The sequence below is a fragment of the Mobula hypostoma genome, chromosome 7, assembly GCF_963921235.1.
Source record: "Mobula hypostoma chromosome 7, sMobHyp1.1, whole genome shotgun sequence".
Lineage (NCBI taxonomy): Eukaryota > Metazoa > Chordata > Chondrichthyes > Myliobatiformes > Myliobatidae > Mobula > Mobula hypostoma.
In genome coordinates, this window is record NC_086103.1 from 87,658,049 (window position 1) to 87,681,450 (window position 23,402).

Below are 23,402 nucleotides of genomic sequence, written 5' to 3' on the forward strand. Positions count from 1 at the left end.
GCCATTATTCAGCCCATTTTTCCAGCTGGGCCAAGTCCCTCTGCAGGCTTTGAAAACCTTCCTCACTGTGTACTACACCTCCAATCTTTGTATCATCAGCAAATTTGCTGATCCAATTTACCACATTATCATCCAGATCATTGATATAGGTGACAAATAACAATGGACCCAGCACTGATCCCTGTGGCACACCACTAGTCACAGGCCTCCACTCTGGGAAGCAACTCTCTGCTACCACTCTTTGGCTTCTTCCATTGAGCCAATGTCTAATCCAATTTACCACCTCTCCATGTATACCTAGCAACTGAATTTTCCTAACTAACATCCCATGCGGGATTTTGTCAAAGGCCTTACTGAAGTCCATGTAGACAATATCCACTGCCTTCCCTTCATCCACTTTCCTGGTAACCTCCTCGAAAAACTCCAATAAATTGGTCAAACATGACCTACCATGCACAAAGCCATGTTGACTCTCCCTAATAAGTCCCTGTCTATCCAAATGCTTGTAGATTCTGTCTCTTAGTACTCCCTCCAATAACTTACCTACTACCGATGTTAAACTTACTGGCCTATAATTTCCTGGATTACTTTTCGATCCTTTTTTAAACAACGGAACAACATGAGCCATTCTCCAATCCTTCGGCACCTCACCTGTAGACACTGATATTTTAAATATATCTGCCAGGACCCCTGCAATTTCAACACTCGTCTCTTTCAAGGTTCGAGGGAATACCCTGTCAGGTCCCGGGGATTTATCCACTTTAATTTTCCTCAAGACAGCAAGGACCTCCTCCTTTTCGATCTGTACAGTTTCCATGATCTCACTACTTGTTTCCCTTAATTCCATAGACTTCATGCCAGTTTCCTTAGTAAATATAGACGCAAATAAACCTATTTAAGATCTCCCCCATTTCTTTTGGTTCCGCACATAGCCGACCACTCTGATCTTCAAGAGGGCCAATTTTATCCCTTACAATCCTTTTGCTCTTAATATACTTGTAAAAGCTCTTTGGATTATCCTTCACTTTGACTGCCAAGGCAACCTCATGTCTTCTTTCAGCCCTCCTGATTTCCTTCTTAAGTATTTTCTTGTACTTTTTATACTCCTCAAGCACCTTATTTACTCCCAGTTACCTATACATGTCATACAACTCTCTCTTCTTCTTTATCAGAGTTGCAATATCCCTTGAGAACCAAGGTTCCTTATTCCTGTTCACTTTGTCTTTAATCCTGACAGGAACATACAAGCTCTGCACTCTCAAAATTTCTCCTTTGAAGGCTTCCCACCTACCGATCACATCTTTGCCAGAGAACAACCTGTCCCAATTCACGCTTTTTAGATCCTTTCTCATTTCTTCAAATTTGGCCTTCTTCCAGTTCAGAACCTCAACCCTAGGACCAGATCTATCCTTGTCCATGAACAAGTTGAAACTAATGGTGTTATGATCACTGGAACCAAAGTGCTCCCCTACACACACTTCTATCACTTGTCCTAACTCGTTGCCTAATGGGAGATCCAATATTGCATCCCCTCTAGTTGGTACCTCTATATATTGATTTAGAAAACTTTCCTGAGCAGATTTTACAAACTCTAAACCATCTAGACCCCTAACAGCATGGGAGTCCCAATCAATATGCAGAAAATTAAAATCCCCTACCACCACAACTTTATGTTTCCTGCAGTTGCCTGCTACGAACTTATCAATCAACCCTGCTGTGAACCACTTCTAGAGGTCCAAGACGCCGACTTCTACAAAGAAGGGATCCGTATGCTCCATAACCGCTAGACTAAGTGTGTAAATGTAGGAAAAATAAATGTGCTAGGTTTTCTAAAATCAACTCCTTCTTCCCCAGGCCATGAACTTATCAATCACTCCTCGTACAAGGAATGAACAAATAAGAACAGAAAGAGACTAACTTATGATACTTTACCTCACTTAAGCCTGATGAGCCAAAACCACTCTAAAAAATGGCACGCTCCAAAATAATGGCGGCTCTGTTTGCACCTCTGCTAGTTTTATAGGCCCTTTCTAATGAATCCCTCTTGCTGACTGGTCGCTCCTCAACTCAGGGTAACTGCCACGAAGCTCTGTCTTTAAAACCTCGATCGCCCATCCTAATTGAAAGCTAGCTCTTTTTACGCACTACCTGAGGCCAATTGTCCAATCCAGAGAAAACTGCCACGAAGTTCTGCTTATTAAATCTTGTATGTGGGCCGGACTGAAAGGTAGTTTTTGTACAGACTGCTTCCTTTTGATAATTCGAAGAGACAATGAAGGGCTGCAGATGATGATATCTGATAAGTACGGAAGGTGGGAATTGGAACCATGTAAGGGAGGGATATTGGGCAGATGGAATAAGGTGGGAGAGGGGAAAGGACATACAGGGCCCCATTTAAAGCCCGAAGATCTCTCCAAATCACTTTACAACCAATGAAATAAATGCAGTAACATTTTCAAAATGGGAAACAGCTGGTGAGATTTTATAGTGGGTAATTTCTCAGGCCACTGCAACGGAAAGAATTATAGCATCAGTAGAAATGGACTTAAAACCTTTTTGTATTTAAACACAATAAAAGTGGCTTTGGGAAGAGTTTTTATTTGACTGATGTTAAAGCATCACAGGATTGGGTAACACTGAGATTTCAGTGGACATCCATGGTGAATGAGTTGGGTGACCAGTGATGGGAATGGAAGGAGGTGATTGGGAAGCACACAGTCATGTGATGAATATGTGTAAACGGAGTTGGCAACCCCCCAGTACTCAATCGTACAGTTCTTCATGCTGCAATGAGAATCTAGAACGGGATGTGCAAATGTGCTTCTTTCTCTGATGGCCACAGATGAATCAAGATAAAGCCCCATCACTTGAAAAAAAAACTGAAACTCTTGCACTTTATCGAAGCAGACTTAGCTGCAGTTTATTCATTAAGAAAAAAAGCAGACAGTAACAAGGACGAAGGTACATCAGCTGAATTGTTTGACCCATACAATAAAGAGCCAATCTCACCTGCCCTTTCCCTTCCCAATATATAAAGCACTTGTATCAGGTGGTCAAACCCCTAACACGAAACAGCCACAGCATGTCCTAAAGCTCAGAGCAGTACTTTAGTCACATCCATGACAACCCTCCCCATTTCCCCATCTCTTCTCCCATCCCTCCCCCCACCAACTTCCCCATCAAAAAAGGGCATGGCAATTAGCATGCAATAAAAAACATTGTAATACAGAAGAGAATAATTTACTGCAAATTCACTTGAGTTTTTTAAAAGAAAATACTGAAATTGTCCAGTTCTCCCACCAACCCCTCATTCTTTTAAACATACAAGTATGGAAACAAGTATATGGCATCAAACACCAACTCTGGCATCTTTCCCATTGATTAGGTAGCAGGTAGGCAGGTGCCTTGAATTTTGGTTCTGGAATTTGTTAAGCCATCACTGGAAAAACATGCACACAGTGTCCTTTTAAAGTGGTCCCTGAAATAGAGATTTTCTGTTTTGGGATCCATGAAAGTACCTACTGAAGTTAGTCTGAGCTTGAACCAGTCCTTTGGTACAATAATTTCCAAAGGAACTTCTGGTCAGAGTAGAGAACAGTTGCTTTAAGTCTTCAAACCACATTTTCAAAGTTTAAATGGAGTTGGTCTGACTTATTTAAAATAAATTGGTTAAACATTTGGCTTCTGTCAAAGTTATGCAGCACCACGCAAGCGCACTAATGTTGGTGCCCTAACAAAGCCAATGGTCAGCTTCAAAAGTATTTCTCATCTGTTTCTTGGAAAATAGATTTCACCAGCAGATCATATACAAGAAAACTGGTCTTTTGGAAAAAAAATAGGTGAATGGTGAATATTATTTCCAATTGGTTAGAAGCCGAATAGAATAAAAAGTGAATTTGAGAGATTTATTCTTGAAAACCATTGGTACATAAAGAATATCCCACCAATTAACGATTTAGTATCGGGAGCAAAGTCAAGTGACAACTGATAATGGAAGTAAAACAGGTAATTGTTTTAAAGAGAAGAGGTAGTGAAAAGGGCTGAAGAGGGATTAAAACTTGACAAGAGATGATTGGCAGCATGGATGTATCACAGCTTGGCACGGCAGACTACTGTAGCCAAGATCATATGAAAACACGGAGTTGTGAACACACCCCAGTCCATCCTCTCCTCCGCTGGTTTGACTAACACTTCTATTTATCTACTGGGAGACAGTGTGGAATAGGCTTTGTTGGCCCTTCGTGCTGTGTTGTGCAGCAATCCACTGATTTAATCCATGGGACAATTTACACAATAACCAATTAACTTACCAACCAGTATGTCTTTGGACTGTGGGAGGAAACCAGAGCACCTGGAGGTCATGGGGAGAATGTAGAAACTCCTTTCAGGCAACAGCGGGAAATGAACACGGGTCGCTGGCAATGCTGGCTCAGGAAAGCAGCCAACATTATCCAAGATCCTCCAACCTTGGTCATCCTTTCTTCTCCCCTCTCCCGTTGGGCAGAAAATACAAAACCTTGAGAGTACACATCACCAAGCTCAAGGGCAGCTTCTGAACAGGTGTTATCAGACTTTGAATAGACCTCTCATACAGTTAAAGATGCCTTTGAACTTTATTTGCCTGCCTGGACTGCACTTACTCTGTAACTGTAGCACTATATTCTGCATTCCAAATAGCTCAAAGTACTTCATATATGGAAAGATCTGTCCGGGTGGCGCACAGCAAAGCTTTTTACTGTATCGCAATCACAGCTTGGCACGGCAAACTACTGTGGCCTAGATCATGTGAAAACACATAAATATCAAAATCAATACAAGCCTACATTTTCTTGAGTGAATCAGGTCTACACAATGATGGCTAGATCTGGCATGAAAGTTTCACTCAAGGAACAATATGTTGAAACTCTAATTGGGTTTACGGTATGGCCATGGTCGGATTACTGATCAGGTAAGAGGGTGAGTTTGGGGAAGGGGATGGATGGAAAGGGGAGAAGGATGATTTGGTGATGGGCCATGCAATGAAAGAGAGGAGCTGTACTCTGCAAGCCCCATCTATCTCAATTACATATTATTGGTATTGGGGCCTGAGACGAGGTTAGCATTGGGACAAAGGGCAATGTGTGGATGGGAATCTCATCGTATATTTCTTGATCAGGGCCTAGCGCAATTGGCAATGCAATTCAGGTACCAAAGTATAATCAACTGAGGATGAGACTCAGTCTGGACAAGAGCCACAAGACCTTATATGCCCATTGATGGACATCAATATCTTAGTATAACATGATCTAATTTCCACCGTAATTCTACAAAAATAATATAGGGTGGGGAAGTCCGCAGTCAAATTCATATCCAACCTTGGCATTGTCTCAGTTGGGCAGACAGGGCCATAATGGGTAATGCCCATCCGCATTCAGGATTGATGTAAAGTGATTGGAAAACGATGCTATCACTTTCACTCTGTGGGCCATACATCTTCAACTGGGATCTCCTAAAATAAGCAGCTTAATGAGATCTAATTTCCAGATAATCAGGTGAAAAACTCATTCTGTTTTTTACTTAAAGGGCAAGGGCTTTCTGCTACCCCATTGATACAAATCAGTTACTCTAATCAGAGTTCATGAGTCAAGAACTGTTCCTCATTTTTCAACTGGCCTTAGTGCCATTGAATATGTACTGGTAAAATAAATACTGTATCATCCAGATTCCCATCTTAGATAGTTATTCAATGATCACTGCTGGAAGGTCTAATGAGGTGAAGTGAGACACTACCATCACGGTTCTAAGTGCAACGCAACAAAGAATGAGGATGAGGAGCTAAGCTCTGAGACAGTGGAATCAATGTTTCAGTGACTGCTGCACATATATGAATTACGTTTAACTTCAAACCCTGTGGTTGAGTAATCATCTGTAACATGTCTAATGAGAGCTTAACAAAATTTCAGCGAGTGCCTATTATTTGGGAGATATTGACTCTGACCAGTTTAGTTATGTTATAAATGATAAATCACTACAGACCAGATCAACCATGTTATATGTGGTAATTAGTATTACAGGCACATTAGAATAGAAAATTGTAAAGAATGAAGTCATTCCCAATTCAACAGGAAATAGTCAATATGATTCTCAAGTCCACTTCATACTCTGGGCATTGAAGGGTAGAGTTCAGTCTAAATCTAAGAAAATTTTGTGCAACTACTACTTGAAAAAATTATCTCATTGGATTAAGAATTGATAAGCTTACTTTTTACAGTAGTTGATGGTGTGTTGCAGAATTTAATGAAGTCACTTTTTAAAACAAAACATTCCAACAATGTTTGCGGAACAACAAATCTAATTTGCGATACTATTATAAGCACATCATTCAAAATGTTAAGACAAATTTCAAATATTAATTTTTCTTCTGCCGAACTTAATTAAAAGAAATTAATTCTTGAGATCTTAGGATTTTGGTAATAATATTATATAATTCATTTCAAGAATAATGGTTTCTCCCTCTCTTGAATGTGTTGTTTACTTTCTCTGTTGCATGGTTCTAAGGATGGCAGACACTTCCAGTTCCTTGATGAATTCTTTGTGATGGAACCCAAGCTCTTTAAATTCTGATCCTGCTCTCAGTACCCATCCACCGGTCCATTACTACAAGACTAGTTTCTACTCGGGGCTACTGTGCATTGATCGCAAGCTTTTTCTGATTTCTTTTTGCTCCTTCCCTAACCCAGCAGCTGGGGTTGTAGGAAGGACAATAACTTACCTGTGAGCGTGGATGAGATCAATACAAACCGAGAAACTTGATATGTACTATTACATTGCCCACTCCCTTAACCCACTCAGCTACATAGTGAAAGCACCAAACCTCCTTTAAGCTTCAATCAGCATAGCAAAACTTAGGGACAAGTAAAAGTCTGGGGAATAGTCATAAATATAAAAAAACTTGCATACTTAGTTAAACCTTCCAACAATACAGAGAGGACAGTGTAGTTTTACAGTATTCTGGTGTAAATGAATACCGCTGGTTTTAAATACTAGAAACAGAAACTCCACATTCTATGTCTGGCTGTACAAGTATTAAACTGAGGAATCTGTGCAAACTGCCAGAATAATATTAACAGAAGACATTACAATGTCTGAAAGAGGTAGCTGAAGAGATTGTGGAGGCATTAGTAATGGTCTTTCAAGAATCATTAGATTCTGGAATCATTCCGGAAGACTGGAAAATTACAAGTGTCACTCCACTCTTTAAGAAGGGAGGGAAGGAAAAGGAAAGAAATGATAGGTCAGTTAGCTTGACTCCAGTGGTTGGGAATATGTTATAGTCCATTATTAAGGATGAGGTTTCAGAGTACTTGGAGTCACATGATAAGATAAGCTAAAGTCAGTATGGTTTCCTTAAGCGGAAATCTTGCCTGACAAATTTGTTGGAATACTTTGAGAAAATAACAAGTAGGATAGACAAAGGAGAATCAGTGGATGTTGCCTACTTGGATTTTCAGAAGGCCTTTGACAAAGTAATGCACATGAGGCTACTTAGCAAGATAAGAGCCCATGGTATTACAGGAAAGATACCAGCATGAATAAAAGACTGGCTGATTGGCAGGAGGCAAAGAGTGGGAATATAGGGGGCTTTTTCTGCTTAGCTGCCAATGACTAGTTGTGTTCCATAGGGGTTGGTGTTGGGACCACTTCTTTTCCCTGTACATGTCAATAATCTGGATGGTGGAATTGATGGCTTTGTGGCTAAGTTTGTGGGTGATATGAAGATAGGTGGAGGGACAGGTAGTATTGAGGAAGGAGGGATTCTGCAGCAGGACTTAGACAAATTGGGATAGCGGGCAAGGAAGTGGCAGGTAGAATATGTAGGGAAGTGTATGGGCATGAATTTCTGTAGAAGGAATGAAGGTGCAGACTATTTTCTAAACAGGGAGAAATTTCAAAAATCAGAGATGCAAAGGAATTTGGGAGTCCTTGTGCAGGATTCTCTAAAGGTTAAGTTGTAGGTTGAGTCAGTGTTAAGGAAGGCAAATACAATGTTAGCATTCATTTCAAGAGGTCTAGAATATAAGAGCAAGGATGTAATGCTGAGGGTTTATAAGACATTGGTCAGACTGCACTTGGAGTATTGTGAGAAGTTCTGAACCCCTTATCTAAGAAAGAAAGTGCTGGCATTGGAGAGGGTCCAGAGGAGGTTCACAAGAATGATCCTGGGAATGAAAGGGTTAATATACAGTATGAGGGGAGCTGGATGGCTTTGGGCCAGTACTCACTGGAGTTTATAAGAATGGTGCCGGGGCGGTGGCGGGGGGGGGGTGTAATCTCATTGAAACCTACTGAATATTGAGAGGTCTGGATAGAGTGCATATAGGGAGGATTCTTCCTATAGTAGGTGAGTCGAGGACCAGAGGGCACAGACTCAGAATAGAAGGACGGCCATTTTGAACAGTGATAAAGAGCAATTTCTCTTGCCAGGGTAATAAACCTGTGGAATACATTGCCACAGATGGCTGTGGAGACTAGGTCATTGGGCGTATTTAGAGTGGAGGTTGATAGGTTCTTGATTAGTCAGGGTGTCAAAGGCCATGGGGAGAATGCAGGATAATGAATCAGCCATGATGGAATGGCTGAGCAGATGGATTGAATGACCGAATTCTGCTCTTATGTCTTATGATCTTATTATAAAGAAATCAATTACCAGAACTGAATTCTTCATCATTGGGAAGCTGGGGGGAGGGCAAAAAGACATTTTGAGATCTGACATAAATAGGATACAATTTAAAAGTAAAATTTGTTCAGTCATTATATGCAGTTACTCCCATCATAAGAGTTGTAAAACTTGAAAAACACTACCTACAGAACCTTGAGAGCCTCAGGGCTTTAAAAATCTATATTTTCAAATTGGCATTAATATAGTTAAATGCTTTCTAGTTCGCTTGTTCAACAACACATGTCATTCTCTTGTATACTGAGCTACAAAATTCTTCCGGTCAATTCACAAATAAGAGAGACTTTAGTTAAAGGAATTGTGATTGAAAATTCCCTGATTCATTAAACTTCATTCATTATAGGATACTGGCGGGTGCATGGAATTACTCTTGATCCTAGAGTGCGTAGAAACAGGAGGGTGCATTTTATGGAGAAAGGAAAATAAAAAAATATAAACATATGGTTTAAGATTTGATGGTCTCTGGAAGCAGCTGTCAATTGGTGCAAATAAGTTATTTGGATAAGCACATCCAAGGCATTGACAGCTGAAGAGAAAAAAATACAGAACATAGCTTTTACCCCCAGTTCTATGAGGAAAATAAAGGAAAATATACAAGACAGTGTTGAATATTTACACCCTTAAAAGCCAGAAGGAGTAGATGGAAATTCAGTGTCTTACGAACAGAAGCCATTTGTTCTAGAACGGATGCATCAAAGGAGCTCTGAATCCACACAACAAAAGGCACCCCACAGCTTCATTAAGACAGACAACCTGACAAAGCTATTGTTTGGGTTAATTTCCAGAGGACAGATTTTCCTTTGAAAAATAATAATTTGATGTCTAATCATATGCAGTGTTAAGGTGACCAGTCAGACAAATGTTCTAGTTCACTTTGTCCTGGAATATATAGAGGTTGTTTGTGGCAGCGACTGCTATAATATTCTCTGAAGGGTGCCATGCTGTGTGCAGAATCTTCTTACTGAAGTCCAAACTGTCGACACTAATTTCGTCTTTCTTCCGCTTGCCCCCCATGCATACTTTGCGGGGTTTGAGGATTGCTCTGGGCTTGCTGTTCTCACGTGATGCTTCCAGCGTGACATCGCGCTTTGTATTGCGATCAAACATCCTGAAGAAATTGTTGTATGAGCCAGTCATGATCACACTGTGGAGGAAGAACAAATACAGTCATAAGACTGTGCAACGTAACATTCTTCCAAAGCCCCTCAACCTCCTCCAAGGCACAGTGACCACCAGCTAATTGCTTACTGACAGATTGGCTATGTCATAAATAGTATTCCCCAAATAAAATGGGATCAACTATTGGAAATAATCTTTTAGGATACACTCTCAAAAACTTATTCAGCATTGAAACCTTTATTGATTGTATTCAGCGCTATAAATATTTTCTCTTGATAACATATTACTAATCTTTGCTGTATCCTTTGACTTCTGCACACACACATAAATGTCTGCCTCTACCCCTTTTCTTTTCAGTGACATCCAAAAGGCCAAGTCCACATTCCTCCAACAAACCCAGTTTTAAAGTGCCGTGTTGTTGCTGGTTTTGCTTTAAGGACAGTTCAGTATTCTTGTTGTTCCATTTTTGTGGATGTTTTGGACCCAGTCCAAGAGAAAGAAGATTTAAAATTAGTGATATAATTAAAGGCAAAGAGTGATGACTATCTGTGATAATGGACGCAGGAGACTGATGGACAGGATGAGATAATGCATGAGGATGGAGAACAGATTGAGATTAATGCTACATATTGGTAATTTGGTTTATTATTGCCATGTACTAAGGTACAGTGAAAAACTTGTCCTGCATACTGTCCATACACATTAATTCATTACAATGGTTCACTGAGGTAGTACAAGGTAAAACAATAACAAAGTGCAGAATAAAGTGTTACGGTACATTATAAGTGCAGTTCAGGTGGACACTAAGGTGCAAGGTCACAATGGGGTAGATTATGAGGTGAAGGTCAATTGTATAGCACATGCTGGGAAAGGAATGTGTTTGTGGATTTCTCAGAGGATTGTGAAAGCACAATTTTTTAAATGATTGGTAATTATCTGTTCCTTTATCCTAGCAAGATGACCCCTGTTTACCAACACATAAGAGAGCTACCTCCAGTCTAGAATTCTCTGAAGCACTCTGTCTCTGAGCCTTTTTCCTTTCTTTCATGATATTCGTTAAATTGCTGGATGCCTTGCCTAATCTCTCTCCCTCGCTGAGAATCACGCCCTGACGCCTATACTAATACCAGGATATATCCATGTATCCTAGCAGAGGCCTGGTACTGGGTTAAGTTGGGAGTGACAGCTTCTTCCTTGCTACCTGTCCCTGCTTTGTTTCAGTGGATACCACTGGGCTTCCAACAGGACGGCCCAATTTTCTTGAGATTTCCTAGCTGTGATTTTACCTGTAAAGGGTGAACCCATTGGAACCACCCCGCCACCGCCACCCCCCCCCCCGCACCAACTGGAAGCCAGAGTCACTGTGCAAGGCTGCACAGGGGCTTAAACAGAACAGGGATAGGCAGACAGTATTTTCAGAATGACTGAAGTTCTGGACACAAGAGACTATTCGGTCAATGAGTTTGTGCTGTTGAAAAATCATGTCAGTCTCATTGCCTTGCTCTTTTCCCATAGCCCTGCAGATTGTCTCCCTACTAACACCATCCAATTCAGTATCCACACTTCTTGATTATCTACCAATTCCTTTCCATTTTTCAAGCAAAATCTACTCCTTTGGTCCTCTAATGGGTTCCTCTTGTCCTTGCCTGCCACCCCACCAGCCTCTGTGTCCAGCACATAATTCTCTGCAACTTCTGCCATCTCCAACGGGATACCATCACCAAGCACATCTTTCCCTCCCACCTCCCCTCCCCTACTTTCTGCTTTCCGCAGGGATCGCTCCCTACGCAACTCCCTAGTCCATTTGTCCCTCCCCACTGATCTCCCTCCTGGCACCTATCCTTGCAAGTGGAACAAGTGCTACACCTGCCTATACACCTCCTCCCTCACCACCATTCAGGATCCTAAACAGTCCTTCCATGTGAGGTGACATTTCACCTGTTAGTCTGCTGGGGTCATATTCTGTGTTCGGTGTACCCGGTGTGGCCTCCTGTATGTTGGTGAGACCTGACATAGATTGGGAGACGACTTCGCTGAGCACCTATGTTCCGTCCATCAGAAAAAGCAGGATCTCCTAGTGACCACCCACTTTAATTTCACTTCCCATTCCCATTCTCATATGTCCATCCACAGTCTCCTGCAATATTGTGATGAGGCCACACTTAGGTTGGAGGAACAACACCTTATATTCCATTTGGGTAGCCTCCAACCTGATGGCATGAACACATATTTCTCAAACTGCCAGTAATGCCCCCCACATGCCCTCCTTCACCATTTTCCATCCCCTTATCCCTCTCTCACCTTATATCCTTGCCCGCCCATCGCCTCCCTCTGGTGTTCCTCCACTGAAATTTTTTCTTTCTTCCATGGCCTTCCGTCTCTTTCACCAATCAACTTCTCAGCTCTTTTCTTCATCCTTCCTCTTCAGGTTTACCAATCACCTTGTGTTTCTCTGTTCCTTACCTCCATCTTTTAAATCTACTCCTCAACTTTTTTCTCCAGTCCTGCCGAAGAGTTTCAGACCTAAACATCGACTGTACTCTTTACCTAGATGCAGCCTGGCCTGCTGAGTTCTTTCAGCATTTTGTGTGTGTTGCTTGGATGACAATGTGGTTAATTGGATTAGCAAATTGATACCAAGATAGGGGATGTAGTGGACAGCGAGGAAGACTATCAAATCTTGAAGTGAGATTTGGACCAGCTGAAAAAATGGGCTGAAAATGGAAGATGGAATTTAAAGCAGACAAATGTGAGGTGTTGCACTTTGGGTGGACCAACCAGGATAGGTCTTACACAGTGAGCAGTAGGGCATTGAGGAGTGCGGTAGAACAAAGGGATGTGGGAAAAAGATTCATAATTCCTTCAAAGTGGAACAAAAGGTAGAAAGGGACATAAAGAAAGCTTTGGGCTCATTAGCCTTCATAAAGCAAAGTATTGAGTACAGGAGTTGGAAGTTGTATGACGTTAGTGACACATAATTTGGAGTATTGTGTGCAGTTTTGGTTACCTGCTGACTGGAAAGATGTAAGTAAGATTGAAAGAGTGCAGAGAAAGTTTAGAAGGCTGTTGCTGGGACTGAATGACCTAAGTTATAAGGAAAGATTGAACAGGTTAGAACTTCCCTAGAGTGTAGAAGATTGAGGTGAGATTTGATAGAGATATACAAAATTATGCGGGGTATAGATAGGGTAAATGTCAGCAGGCCTTTTCCACTGACATTAGGTGAGACTACAATTAAATGTCATGGGTTAAGTGTATATGGTGAATTGTTTAAGGGGGAACCGAGGGGAAACTTCTTCACTTAGAGGGTGTTGAGAGTGTGAAACAAGCTGCCAGTACAAATTTTGGATGAGATTTCAATTTCAATGTTTAAAAGAAGTTTGGATAGGTATATAGATGGAGGGGTGGGGTGGTATGAATGGCTATAGTCCAGGTGCAGGTCAATGGGACTAGGCAGTTTAAATGGTCACCATGGACTAGATGGCCCAAAGGGCCTGTTTCTGTGCTGTGTTTTCTACGAATACATGACTCTGAATCTCTGCTCTAAGAACAATCCCCAGTTTCCCTGTTTTAATCCATTGGACAGAGTCAAGGGATCATGCAGCACAGAAGCAAGCCATTCAACCCATCACATCCACACTGATTACACTGGACAGCAAATTTTTTTCAAAGGTGTTGCTTCCTCAGGTATTTTTTGTGGTTATGTTCAGCTTGAAACTGAACACAAATATAACTTCAGACTACTATAATTATAAGTACTATATCACTACTTATAATTTGGAGAAACAAGAAATTAACTTTTATTGAATATAATGTGTTTAATTGCATAATGGTGCTGACACTTTGCAATAGTTCAACTAAGCTAAAAATGTTTTGTTGATAATTTTCATTGAACTCAGTGTCCAAGGCTTCTCACTATAATCAGCCAGCATTGATGAATTCCAGTTGCCCGGATACCGTTTCTCCATGACCACAATATCCTCGTGAAACCTTTCTCCATGCTCGTCACTGACAGCGACAGGATTTGCAGGGAAGACGTCTAAGTAGGAATGCAGAAAATATGACATGTACACTTCATGATTTTGAATGCTTGACGCATGTTGCCAACCAGCTGCACATTGCATGGTGCTCTGTAGTTACCAAGAAAATGGTCAACAACATCTTTGAATGCCTTTCATGCAATTTTCTCTGGTCCCACTGAAAGTTCTTTGAAATACCTATCATTGATGACCTGCTTGATATGTGGACCAATAAAAATGCCTTCCTTAATTTTTGCATCAGTTATTCTGGAAACATCTGTCTCAAACGTCGAAATCCTTCACGGAAATCTTTGTGCTTGGTGACAGCAGATTCCATCCTTGCAGTCTTGAACCCAGTAATTCTGCTTTTGCCTTTGACAAAATGCAAGTCCGACCAGGTCACTCGGCAAAAAGAGTTAAAAAATCTGTATTAGTATCAAAGTCATTTTCCATTCCTGGCTTGTGTATCAAGGCGTCTTTGTCTGCCTCCCCTAGACTCCATGTCTCTGGTTGGCTTCGCTGGTGGAAGACTATCGTCATGTGGCACAGGTCTCATGGCTGAAGGGAGATCGGGTATTCAATGGATTTCTTATTTTTAGCAGAGAAGCCAGACTCACTGGTCAGACAGAAGCAGAGTCTGTCACATGATCCTTCTGTTCTCGCCATATCATCGGGACAGCAAACAGCATTTTCCTCCGAGTACCTCTGAGCCAAGCTCTAAGATTGATAGTGCATGTTGCACAACAAATGTGAGGAGCCCAAGCTTTGTCTTGGTCATCAATTTTACACCCAAAGTAAAGCTCATAGGCCTTCTTAATAAGAGGAATCATGCTCTGTCTTTGAGATTTAAGCATAAACTCGCCACAAACGTAAAAGGAAGTATCGCAGCTGTTGCAACCTTGGCGAGACATTTTGCTAACACAATTACTCCTGAAAATACAGTTACTTTATTATAATAAGTACACACAATATGCTATGTGCATAGAGGATGCGCATCAATGTGATCGCAAACCAATGTACATGTAAACACAATGCATAGAATGGTGTGTACATGATGCCTTTATTGCCTTTCTAAAGCCTGTCCTGCCATGCAGCATCCGCCCTGCCTAAATATGCCCAAGCATGCCTCGACAAGATAGAAAACTTTTCAGCTTATATTGTGGGCAACATTTTAATTGACCTAAATTATGAAGTAGCAAATATAGGCAATTTCAAAAAAACTGGTGCATGATCAGGGAATTTCATAGTGATTTTCATGACCAGCAGCCCAAAATCCATAAGGTACACCCAAAAGTATTCAGGAAGCAAAATCATTGTTTCAATCATTGTTTCAAAACCAGTGTAATGTTCATTTGAAATGTCTCAAGACTATCTGCTATGTTTAAGAAACAATGTAAAAATAGGCTATTTATAATCATTCATAATCATCATAATCATTCTTTTTTTCACAAGTCTTGATCTGCTTGTCTGATCCCTTAGACTGCACAAATATTCTTTTCAACAAAATGTGCCATGTATTTCACAGCAAAAATCTCCATCTGCCCTCCGTCCTTGTACATTTTCCTGTCTGCATTGTTCCTTGTGCAATCTATTTAATCACAAACAGTTATGTCCCTCTTTATCTTGTTTGTATCAGTAAATTTCAATACTATTTTTCATGGGTCTGGTTCAAACCTCCAATATAAGTAGAAGAGCAAGAGTGTGGAAGGTCATTAGGCACATCTCTAACCCCATCCTACATTTACCTTTTTCTTTTCATTCTGAGTTTTATCCATTTCTAAGATGTTGCCCCTTTGATATTGTTGCTTATAATTCTGTAACAAACCTCTCATGTACCATTTTAACAAATGCCTTCTGAAAATTCATACATACAAGATCTGTCCATTTCCCTTTATGTAAGCCCTGAGATTTCTTCAGCAAAAGACCTCCCCATAAGAAAATCAGATTGTTGCCAAGTTATGGCATCTCATGTCAAGTGATATCTGTTTATATGTGGCCTAGAGAGTGTTTCCCATTTGCAATTTCTTCTACATCGTATAGAAGCCGCTAAAGTAATTGCACTTTGACCTACAAGAGATCATTTCAATGACAGCTCCAGCCCATGGAGAGAGAAGACTACTGCAGCCTGTGTTTTATTTACAGTGAATACCTGAAGGCAAAGGCAGATCAAAAGGACTACCTACCTGTCGGAGCCATTCCACACACATTCAAACTTGTCAAAGATGCAGTCGTTTTCATAGAGGGAACACAGCTTACTCCTCAGGTATTCATGCACCTAAAAGACCCCAAAAGGAAAGAAAGAGGATTAAGAATGAGTGGCAGTAATGATGTAGAATCCACATTTTCATCCAAGTAGAGTACTCTGCAAAAGTTTTAGGCACCCCAGCTAAATATACGAAATGCTGGAAGAACTCAGCAGGTCAGGCAGCATCCATAGAAATGAATAAACAGTGATGTTTCGGGCCAAGACTCTTCCTCAGGACTGGAAAGGAAGGGGAAGGAGACTATAATAAAAAGGTGGGGGGAGGGGAAAGAGGCTAGCTGGAAGGTGATAGGCAAAGCTAGGTGGGTCAGAAAGGTAAAGGGCTGGAGATGAATGTATCTGATAGGAGAGGAGAGCATACCATAAAAGAAAGGGAGGGTGGAAGGGACCCGGTGGGGGGGGGGTGATATCTTGGTAGCCTCCAACTAGATGGCATGAATATTGATTCTCCTTCCAATAAAAACAATTCCCTCCCCTTCCCCTTTTCTTTCATTCCCCACTCTGGCCTCTTACCTTTCCTCACCTTCCTATTACCTCCCCCTGGTGCCCCTCCTCCTTCCCTTTCTCCTATGGCATACTCTCCTCTTCTATCAGATTCCTTCATTTCCAGCTCTTTACCTTTCCCAGCCACCTCACTTCACCTGCCACCTTCCAAATACCTTCTTCACCTTCCTCTACCTTTTTATTCTGGTGTCTTTCCTCTTCCATCCCATGGATGCTGCCTGACCTGACCAACATCTTGTGTATGTTGCTTTGGATTCTCAACATCTGTAGAATTGCTTGTGTTTATGACGAGCTATATATATGTGCCTAAAACGTTTACACAGTACTGCACATATATATCAAAACAGTAGAGGTCCTTATCCGGATCCATGTGGAATGTCACTAGCCATGGATGTCCAACCAGACTAAGTCATTACAACTACTTCTATGGACAAGCTAATTCTGAATCCAAACAACTAATTCATCTTGGATCCCATCTCAATCTTTTGGATGACCCTCTCATGAAGGACCTTGTCAAATGCCTTACTAACTTCCATGTAGAAAATATCCACAGCTCTAATTTCATCAGTCATCTTTGTCACCTCCTCAAAAACATCAAGTTAGAAAGACTTGACTTGCTCTGCACAAGACATGTTGACTCTTTCTATTTATGCCATGGTCTTCCAAATAGCCTTAAACTGTATCCCTAAGAATTCTCTCCAATAATTTCCCTGTTACTGACATGAGATTCATCGGTCTAGAATTAACAGGATTATTCATATTTCCCTTCCCAGAAAAAAATGGAACAACACTAGCTACTCACCAGTCCTCCAGGACCTCACCTGTAGTTAGAGAGGACATAAAGACCTTGTCAAGGTCTCTGCAGTCTCAGCTCTTGCCCCTTTCAATAAGCTGGTGTCTGTCCCATTGAGCCCTGGGGACTAATCCACCTTAATGTTTTTTTTAAGAAACCCAACACACTACCTCTTCCTTAATCTCAAAATGCCCTGGTATATTAGCATGCTTCACAATGATCTCACTATCCTCGACATCTTTCTCCCTCACTCAAATCCTCTGCCTCCAAGGACATGTTCCCTCCTTTATGTTTGAGTGGTCCTACCCTCTCCTTAGTTATCCTCTTGCTCTTAATGTAGGTGGAATGCCATGAGATTTTCTTTAATCCTACTTGCTAAGGATTTTTCACAGTTCCTCCTGAATTTCCTAATACACTTCTAAGAATTTTTTAGGCTTCTTTATAAACCTCAAGCTCCTTGTTTGATTTTGAAGTTTGAGGTCCTGATTTTTAGACGCTGTTGCCCAGGCAGACAAAACATGTGCTAGGACAGAGAATTTCTTGGTGAATTTCATCATTGATGTCTGCCTGCAATGAGAAAAGTCTCCACACTGGTCCAGGTTTTTCAGGATGAAGCTTTATTGTTGAAGGACCATGTTGTGTAGCAGGGGCAGGTTGGTGGACTTTGAATGTAAAGGCTGTTACGTCATATGCTTCAAGGGAACAAGATGACAGCTTTAAGCCTGACCTTTGAACTTGAAGAAAGGCATGCTGCTGTTCTAAAAGTGAGATGAAGACTAATGTGGAATAGTCTTCTGAGAGACAACCAGACTATAGAACAAAATGTATGAGAAGACCCAACAGGATCGTCAACAGAAGGTATTTCTTCACATGGTCAAGAACAGCCTTGGCAGCTGTATTATCTGTGACACCTTTACAACACCAGACATCACAAAACACTGAATTCTGACATTGGCAATGAACAGAGAGCCAGTGATTATGGAAGAACAAGTCTACTGAGGCTGTAAAGAGGGGGAACAGTGTAAGATGATGGATGCCTGCAGAAAGTGTATGGAGAATAAAATCATCTTGAAATGTGAAGCAATGTCCCACTCTGACTTGGAAATACATTGCAGTTCGGAATCAGAATCACTTTATCGCCAGTATGTGAAACATACCAGAACTGATTGTGGTCGGGTGCCAAGCATAAAACACCAAAACAGACAGCACAATAGCAACCAGCAATTTACAAGAAAGACAATAGTGCAAACAGCCATGAGCAATCAACAATTAGCACAAATGTCAATAATCAAATTTAAATCGATATGAACATACGAATAGATTAAATAATCATCAACAGAACAAGGAGAGCAGGAAAGACCATGTAACTGATTTGTTGTGCAGGGACAGTCAGGGTATTACATCAGAGTGAGTTTTGTTAAGACTCTGGATAGCTACAAGAAAGAAGCTTTTTCCAGATCCTTTCTTTGCTCTGGTGATGAACAAGTCTTTGAGTATCGGTAGCTGACAGTCAACGATCTTCTCTGCTGAGTGGACCACTCACCGCAAGCTGGACGTGGAGAGGGAGGAGGTGGCATGAAACCAAATGGAGATAGAGGTGGTCATAACACTCTCAATGATGACTGAGTAAATATTCATAAGATGTTAAGTTTCCTAAACTGGTGTAGGAAGAACAAAGTTTGCTGGGCTTTCCCAGTGATGAGCATAATGGGCTTGTCCCACTTCAATGTATTGGTATTGGTAATCCCAGGAATTTGAATGACTCGACCATAGCCTGACCATTAATTCCTAAGCGGCAATAGATAATAGACAATAGAAAATAGGCGCAGGAGTAGGCCATTCAGCTCCTCAAGCCGGCACCGCCATTCATTGTGATCATGGCTGATCAGTAGCCCGCCCACAATCAGTACCCCGTTCCTGTCTTCTCCCCATATCCCTTGACTCCGCAGGTAGGTAGTAGGTAGGAAGCAGGTAGGATGGTTGTTGCTGGAATTCAATCCTCCTTTCCACTGTCTTGATAGCATTAAAACTCCAAGCTGTTACAAACACTTCATTATTAGAGATGAGACCAGATACAGTTATGTCATCCATGAACTTCAGGATTTTTTTGGATTTGTCTGTGGAGGTACAGTCATTTGCATAAACTGAGAACAGGAGGTGTGAAAGTATGCAGCCCTGGGAGAGGCTGTGCTTATAGACATTGTATCAGACAAATAGGAGCCCAGCCTTACATACTGCTTCCTTCCTGTTGGAAAGTTCGTAATCCACTGACAGATACTGTAGTAGCTGGGTTAGCTTGCTGTGGAGCAACTCTGGAACAACAGTGTTGAAGGTGAAGCTAAAATCCACAAACAAGAACCTCACATAGGAAATGAGGGAGAACAAATGTCAAAGAATGTAATGAAGGCACAAATTAACCGCATCCTCGACTGAAGAGGTATGTGGCCAAGTGGTTAAGGTGTTCGTCTAGTGATCTGAAGGTCGCTAGTTCAAGCCTCAGCTGTGGCAGCATCAGCAAGGCACTTAACCACATATTGCTCTAGTGTCTGTGTGAGGAGTGGCGCCCCACACAGACTTCCAATCTGCGCCTTGAAAGGCATGAAAATGCCCGACACAGGCCTCTCATGGTCGATGTTCCCTCCCCTCCCCTCCCTCAACTAAGCAATCTGAACTTTAGTTGGTCAAGAAGAGGATCAGTAGACCAATTTAAAGTAGACCAACTTCAGACATTCAAAAGTTTTCATATCAGACATTCAAAGGTTTTCATAACTACTGAAGTCAGAGCAACTGGCCTATAATAATTGAGTCTAGTAATCTTGTCTTTCTTGTAGCAATTTTAAAGAAGTCCAGAACTTCACATAATTGCAGGGAGGTGGTAAATATCTCAGTGGAGATAGTTTCAAGCCAATTGGCACAGTTCCTTAGACTACCAGGTTTTCCAAACAGTTTGTGAATGTTGTTTTGCTTCAGGGTGAGATGGAGAGAGAGGGTTAAAGAGGTGGGGAAGGCCAAAGAAGGTGAATGGAGCTACGGTGAAGAGGAGATGGTGACATTAAAATAATTGTGAAAGGGAGCTGGGTAGGTTCTCAGAGTATCAGGATTAGAGCAAATGAGAAGAGATAGATGTTGATTGTCTTTATTAAATCAGCAATAAAACTGATTGAGCTGATTGACCAAGGTCGGGGAGGGGGAGACTTGGGGATACTTTTGTTTGAAGTTTGAAGCCTGGCTATTGTTGTTGAAGTCTCTGTCTAGCCGATCCCTGTAGTGGCTTTTGCTGTTAGTGGGCCAAACTGGTAATCCCTACTGAACAAAAGTGCAGATGTACTTTCATAGAAACATAGAAACATAGAAAATAGGTGCAGGAGTAGGCCATTTGGCCCTTCGAGCCTGCACCGCCATTTATTATGATCATGGCTGATCATCCAACTCAGAACCCCACCCCAGCCTTCCCTCCATACCCTCTGATTCCCGTAGCCACAAGGGCCATATCTAACTCCCTCTTAAATATAGCCAATGAACCGGCCTCAACTGTTTCCTGTGGCAGAGAATTCCACAGATTCACCACTCTCTGTGTGAAAAAGTTTTTCCTAATCTCGGTCCTAAAAGGCTTCCCCTTTATCCTCAAACTGTGACCCCTCATTCTGGACTTCCCCAACATCGGAAACAATCTTCCCGCATCTAGCCTATCCAATCCCTTTAGGATTTTATACGTTTCAATCAGATCCCCCCTCAATCTTCTAAATTCCAACGAGTACAAGCCTAGTTCATCCAATCTTTCTTTATATGAAAGTCCTGCCATCCCAGGAATCAATCTGGTGAACCTTCTTTGTACTCCCTCTATGGCAAGGATGTCTTTCCTCAGATTAGGGGACCAAAACTGCACACAATACTCCAGGTGTGGTCTCACCAAGGCCTTGTACAACTGCAGTAGTACCTCCCTGCTCCTGTACTCGAATCCTCTTGCTATAAATGCCAGCATACCATTCGCCTTTTTCACCGCCTGCTGTACCTGCATGCCTACTTTCAATGACTGGTGTATAATGACACCCAGGTCTCGTTGCACCTCCCCTTTTCCTAATCGGCCACCATTCAGATAATAATCTGTTTTCCTGTTTTTGCCACCAAAGTGGATAACTTCACATTTATCCACATTAAATTGCATCTGCCATGAATTTGCCCACTCACCCAAACTATCCAAGTCACCCTGCATCCTCTTAGCATCCTCCTCACAGCTAACACTGCCGCCCAGCTTCGTGTCATACGCAAACTTGGAGATGCTGCATTTAATTCCCTCATCCAAGTCATTAATATATATTGTAAACAACTGGGGTCCCAGCACTGAGCCTTGCGGTACCCCACTAGTCACTGCCTGCCATTCTGAAAAGGTCCCGTTTATTCCCACTCTTTGCTTCCTGTCTGCTAACCAATTCTCTATCCACACCAATACCTTACCCCCAATACCGTGTGCTTTAAGTTTGCACACTAATCTCCTGTGTGGGACCTTGTCAAAAGCCTTTTGAAAATCCAAATATACCACATCCACTGGTTCTCCCCTATCCACTCGACTAGTTACATCCTCAAAAAATTCTATGAGATTCGTCAGAGATGATTTTCCTTTCACAAATCCATGCTGACTTTGTCCGATGATTTAATCGCTTTCCAAATGTGCTGTTATCACATCTTTGATAACTGACTCCAGCAGTTCCCTCACCACCGACGTTAGGCTAACTGGTCTATAATTCCCCGGTTTCTCTCTCCCTGCTTTTTTAAAAAGTGGGGTTACATTAGCCACCCTCCAATCCTCAGGAACTAGTCCAGAATCTAACGAGTTTTGAAAAATTATCACTAATGCATCCACTATTTCTTGGGCTACTTCCTTAAGCACTCTGGGATGCAGACCATCTGGCCCTGGGGATTTATCTGCCTTTAATCCCTTCAATTTACCTAACACCACTTCCCTACTAACATGTATTTCCCTCAGTTCCTCCATCTCACTGGACCCTCTGTCCTCTACTATTTCTGGAAGATTATTTATGTCCTCCTTAGTGAAGACAGAACCATAGTAACTATTCAATTGGTCTGCCATGTCCTTGCTCCCCATAATCATTTCACCTGTTTCTGTCTGTAGGGGACCTACATTTGTCTTTACCAGTCTTTTCCTTTTTACAAATCTATAAAAGCTTTTACAGTCAGTTTTTATGTTCCCTGTCAGTTTTCTCTCATAATCTTTTTTCCCCTTCCTAATTAAGCCCTTTGTCCTCCTCTGCTGAACTCTGAATTTCTCCCAGTCCTCAGGTGAGCCACTTTTCCTAGCTAATTTGTATGCTTCTTCTTTGGAATTGATACTATCTCTAATTTCTCTTGTCAGCCACGGGTGCACTACCTTCCTTGATTTATTCTTTTGCCAAACTGGGATGAACAATTGTTGCAGTTCATCCATGCAATCTTTAAATGCTTGCCATTGCATATCCACCGTCAATCCTTTAAGTGTCATTTGCCAGTCTATCTTAGCTAATTCACGTCTCATACCTTCAAAGTTACCCCTCTTTAAGTTCAGAACCTTTGTTTCTGAATTAACTATGTCACTATCCATCTTAATGAAGAATTCCACCATATTATGGTCACTCTTACCCAAGGGGCCTCTCACGACAAGATTGCTAATTAACCCTTCCTCATTGCTCAAAACCCAGTCCAGAATAGCCTGCTCTCTAGTTGGTTCCTCGACATGTTGGTTCAAAAAACCATCCCGCATACATTCCAAGAAATCCTCTTCCTCAGCACCTTTACCAATTTGGTTCACCTAATCTACATGTAGATTGAAGTCACCCATTATAACTGCTGTTCCTTTATTGCACACATTTCTAATTTCCTGTTTAATACCATCTCTGACCTCACTACTACTGTTAGGTGGCCTGTACACAACTCCCACCAGCGTTTTCTGCCCCCTAGTGTTATGCAGCTCTACCCATATCGATTCCACATCTT

General features: G+C 41.6%; 1 protein-coding gene across 3 annotated transcripts in view; it reads right to left on the reverse strand.

Moving 5' to 3' along the window:
• Positions 1–2,904: 2,904 nt before the first annotated feature.
• LOC134349421 (serine/threonine-protein phosphatase 2A 55 kDa regulatory subunit B beta isoform) overlaps positions 2,905–23,402 on the reverse strand; it is a 405,433-nt gene continuing 384,935 nt past the window's right edge. For all 3 annotated transcript variants that reach the window (XM_063053700.1, XM_063053698.1, XM_063053701.1), the window contains exons 8-9: positions 16,038–16,129; positions 2,905–9,860 (exon numbers count right to left, since the gene is read on the reverse strand). In XM_063053700.1, the coding sequence (XP_062909770.1) occupies positions 9,581–9,860; positions 16,038–16,129 (372 nt within the window). In that variant the 3' untranslated portion in view covers positions 2,905–9,580. The remainder of the gene's footprint in view (positions 9,861–16,037; positions 16,130–23,402) is intronic.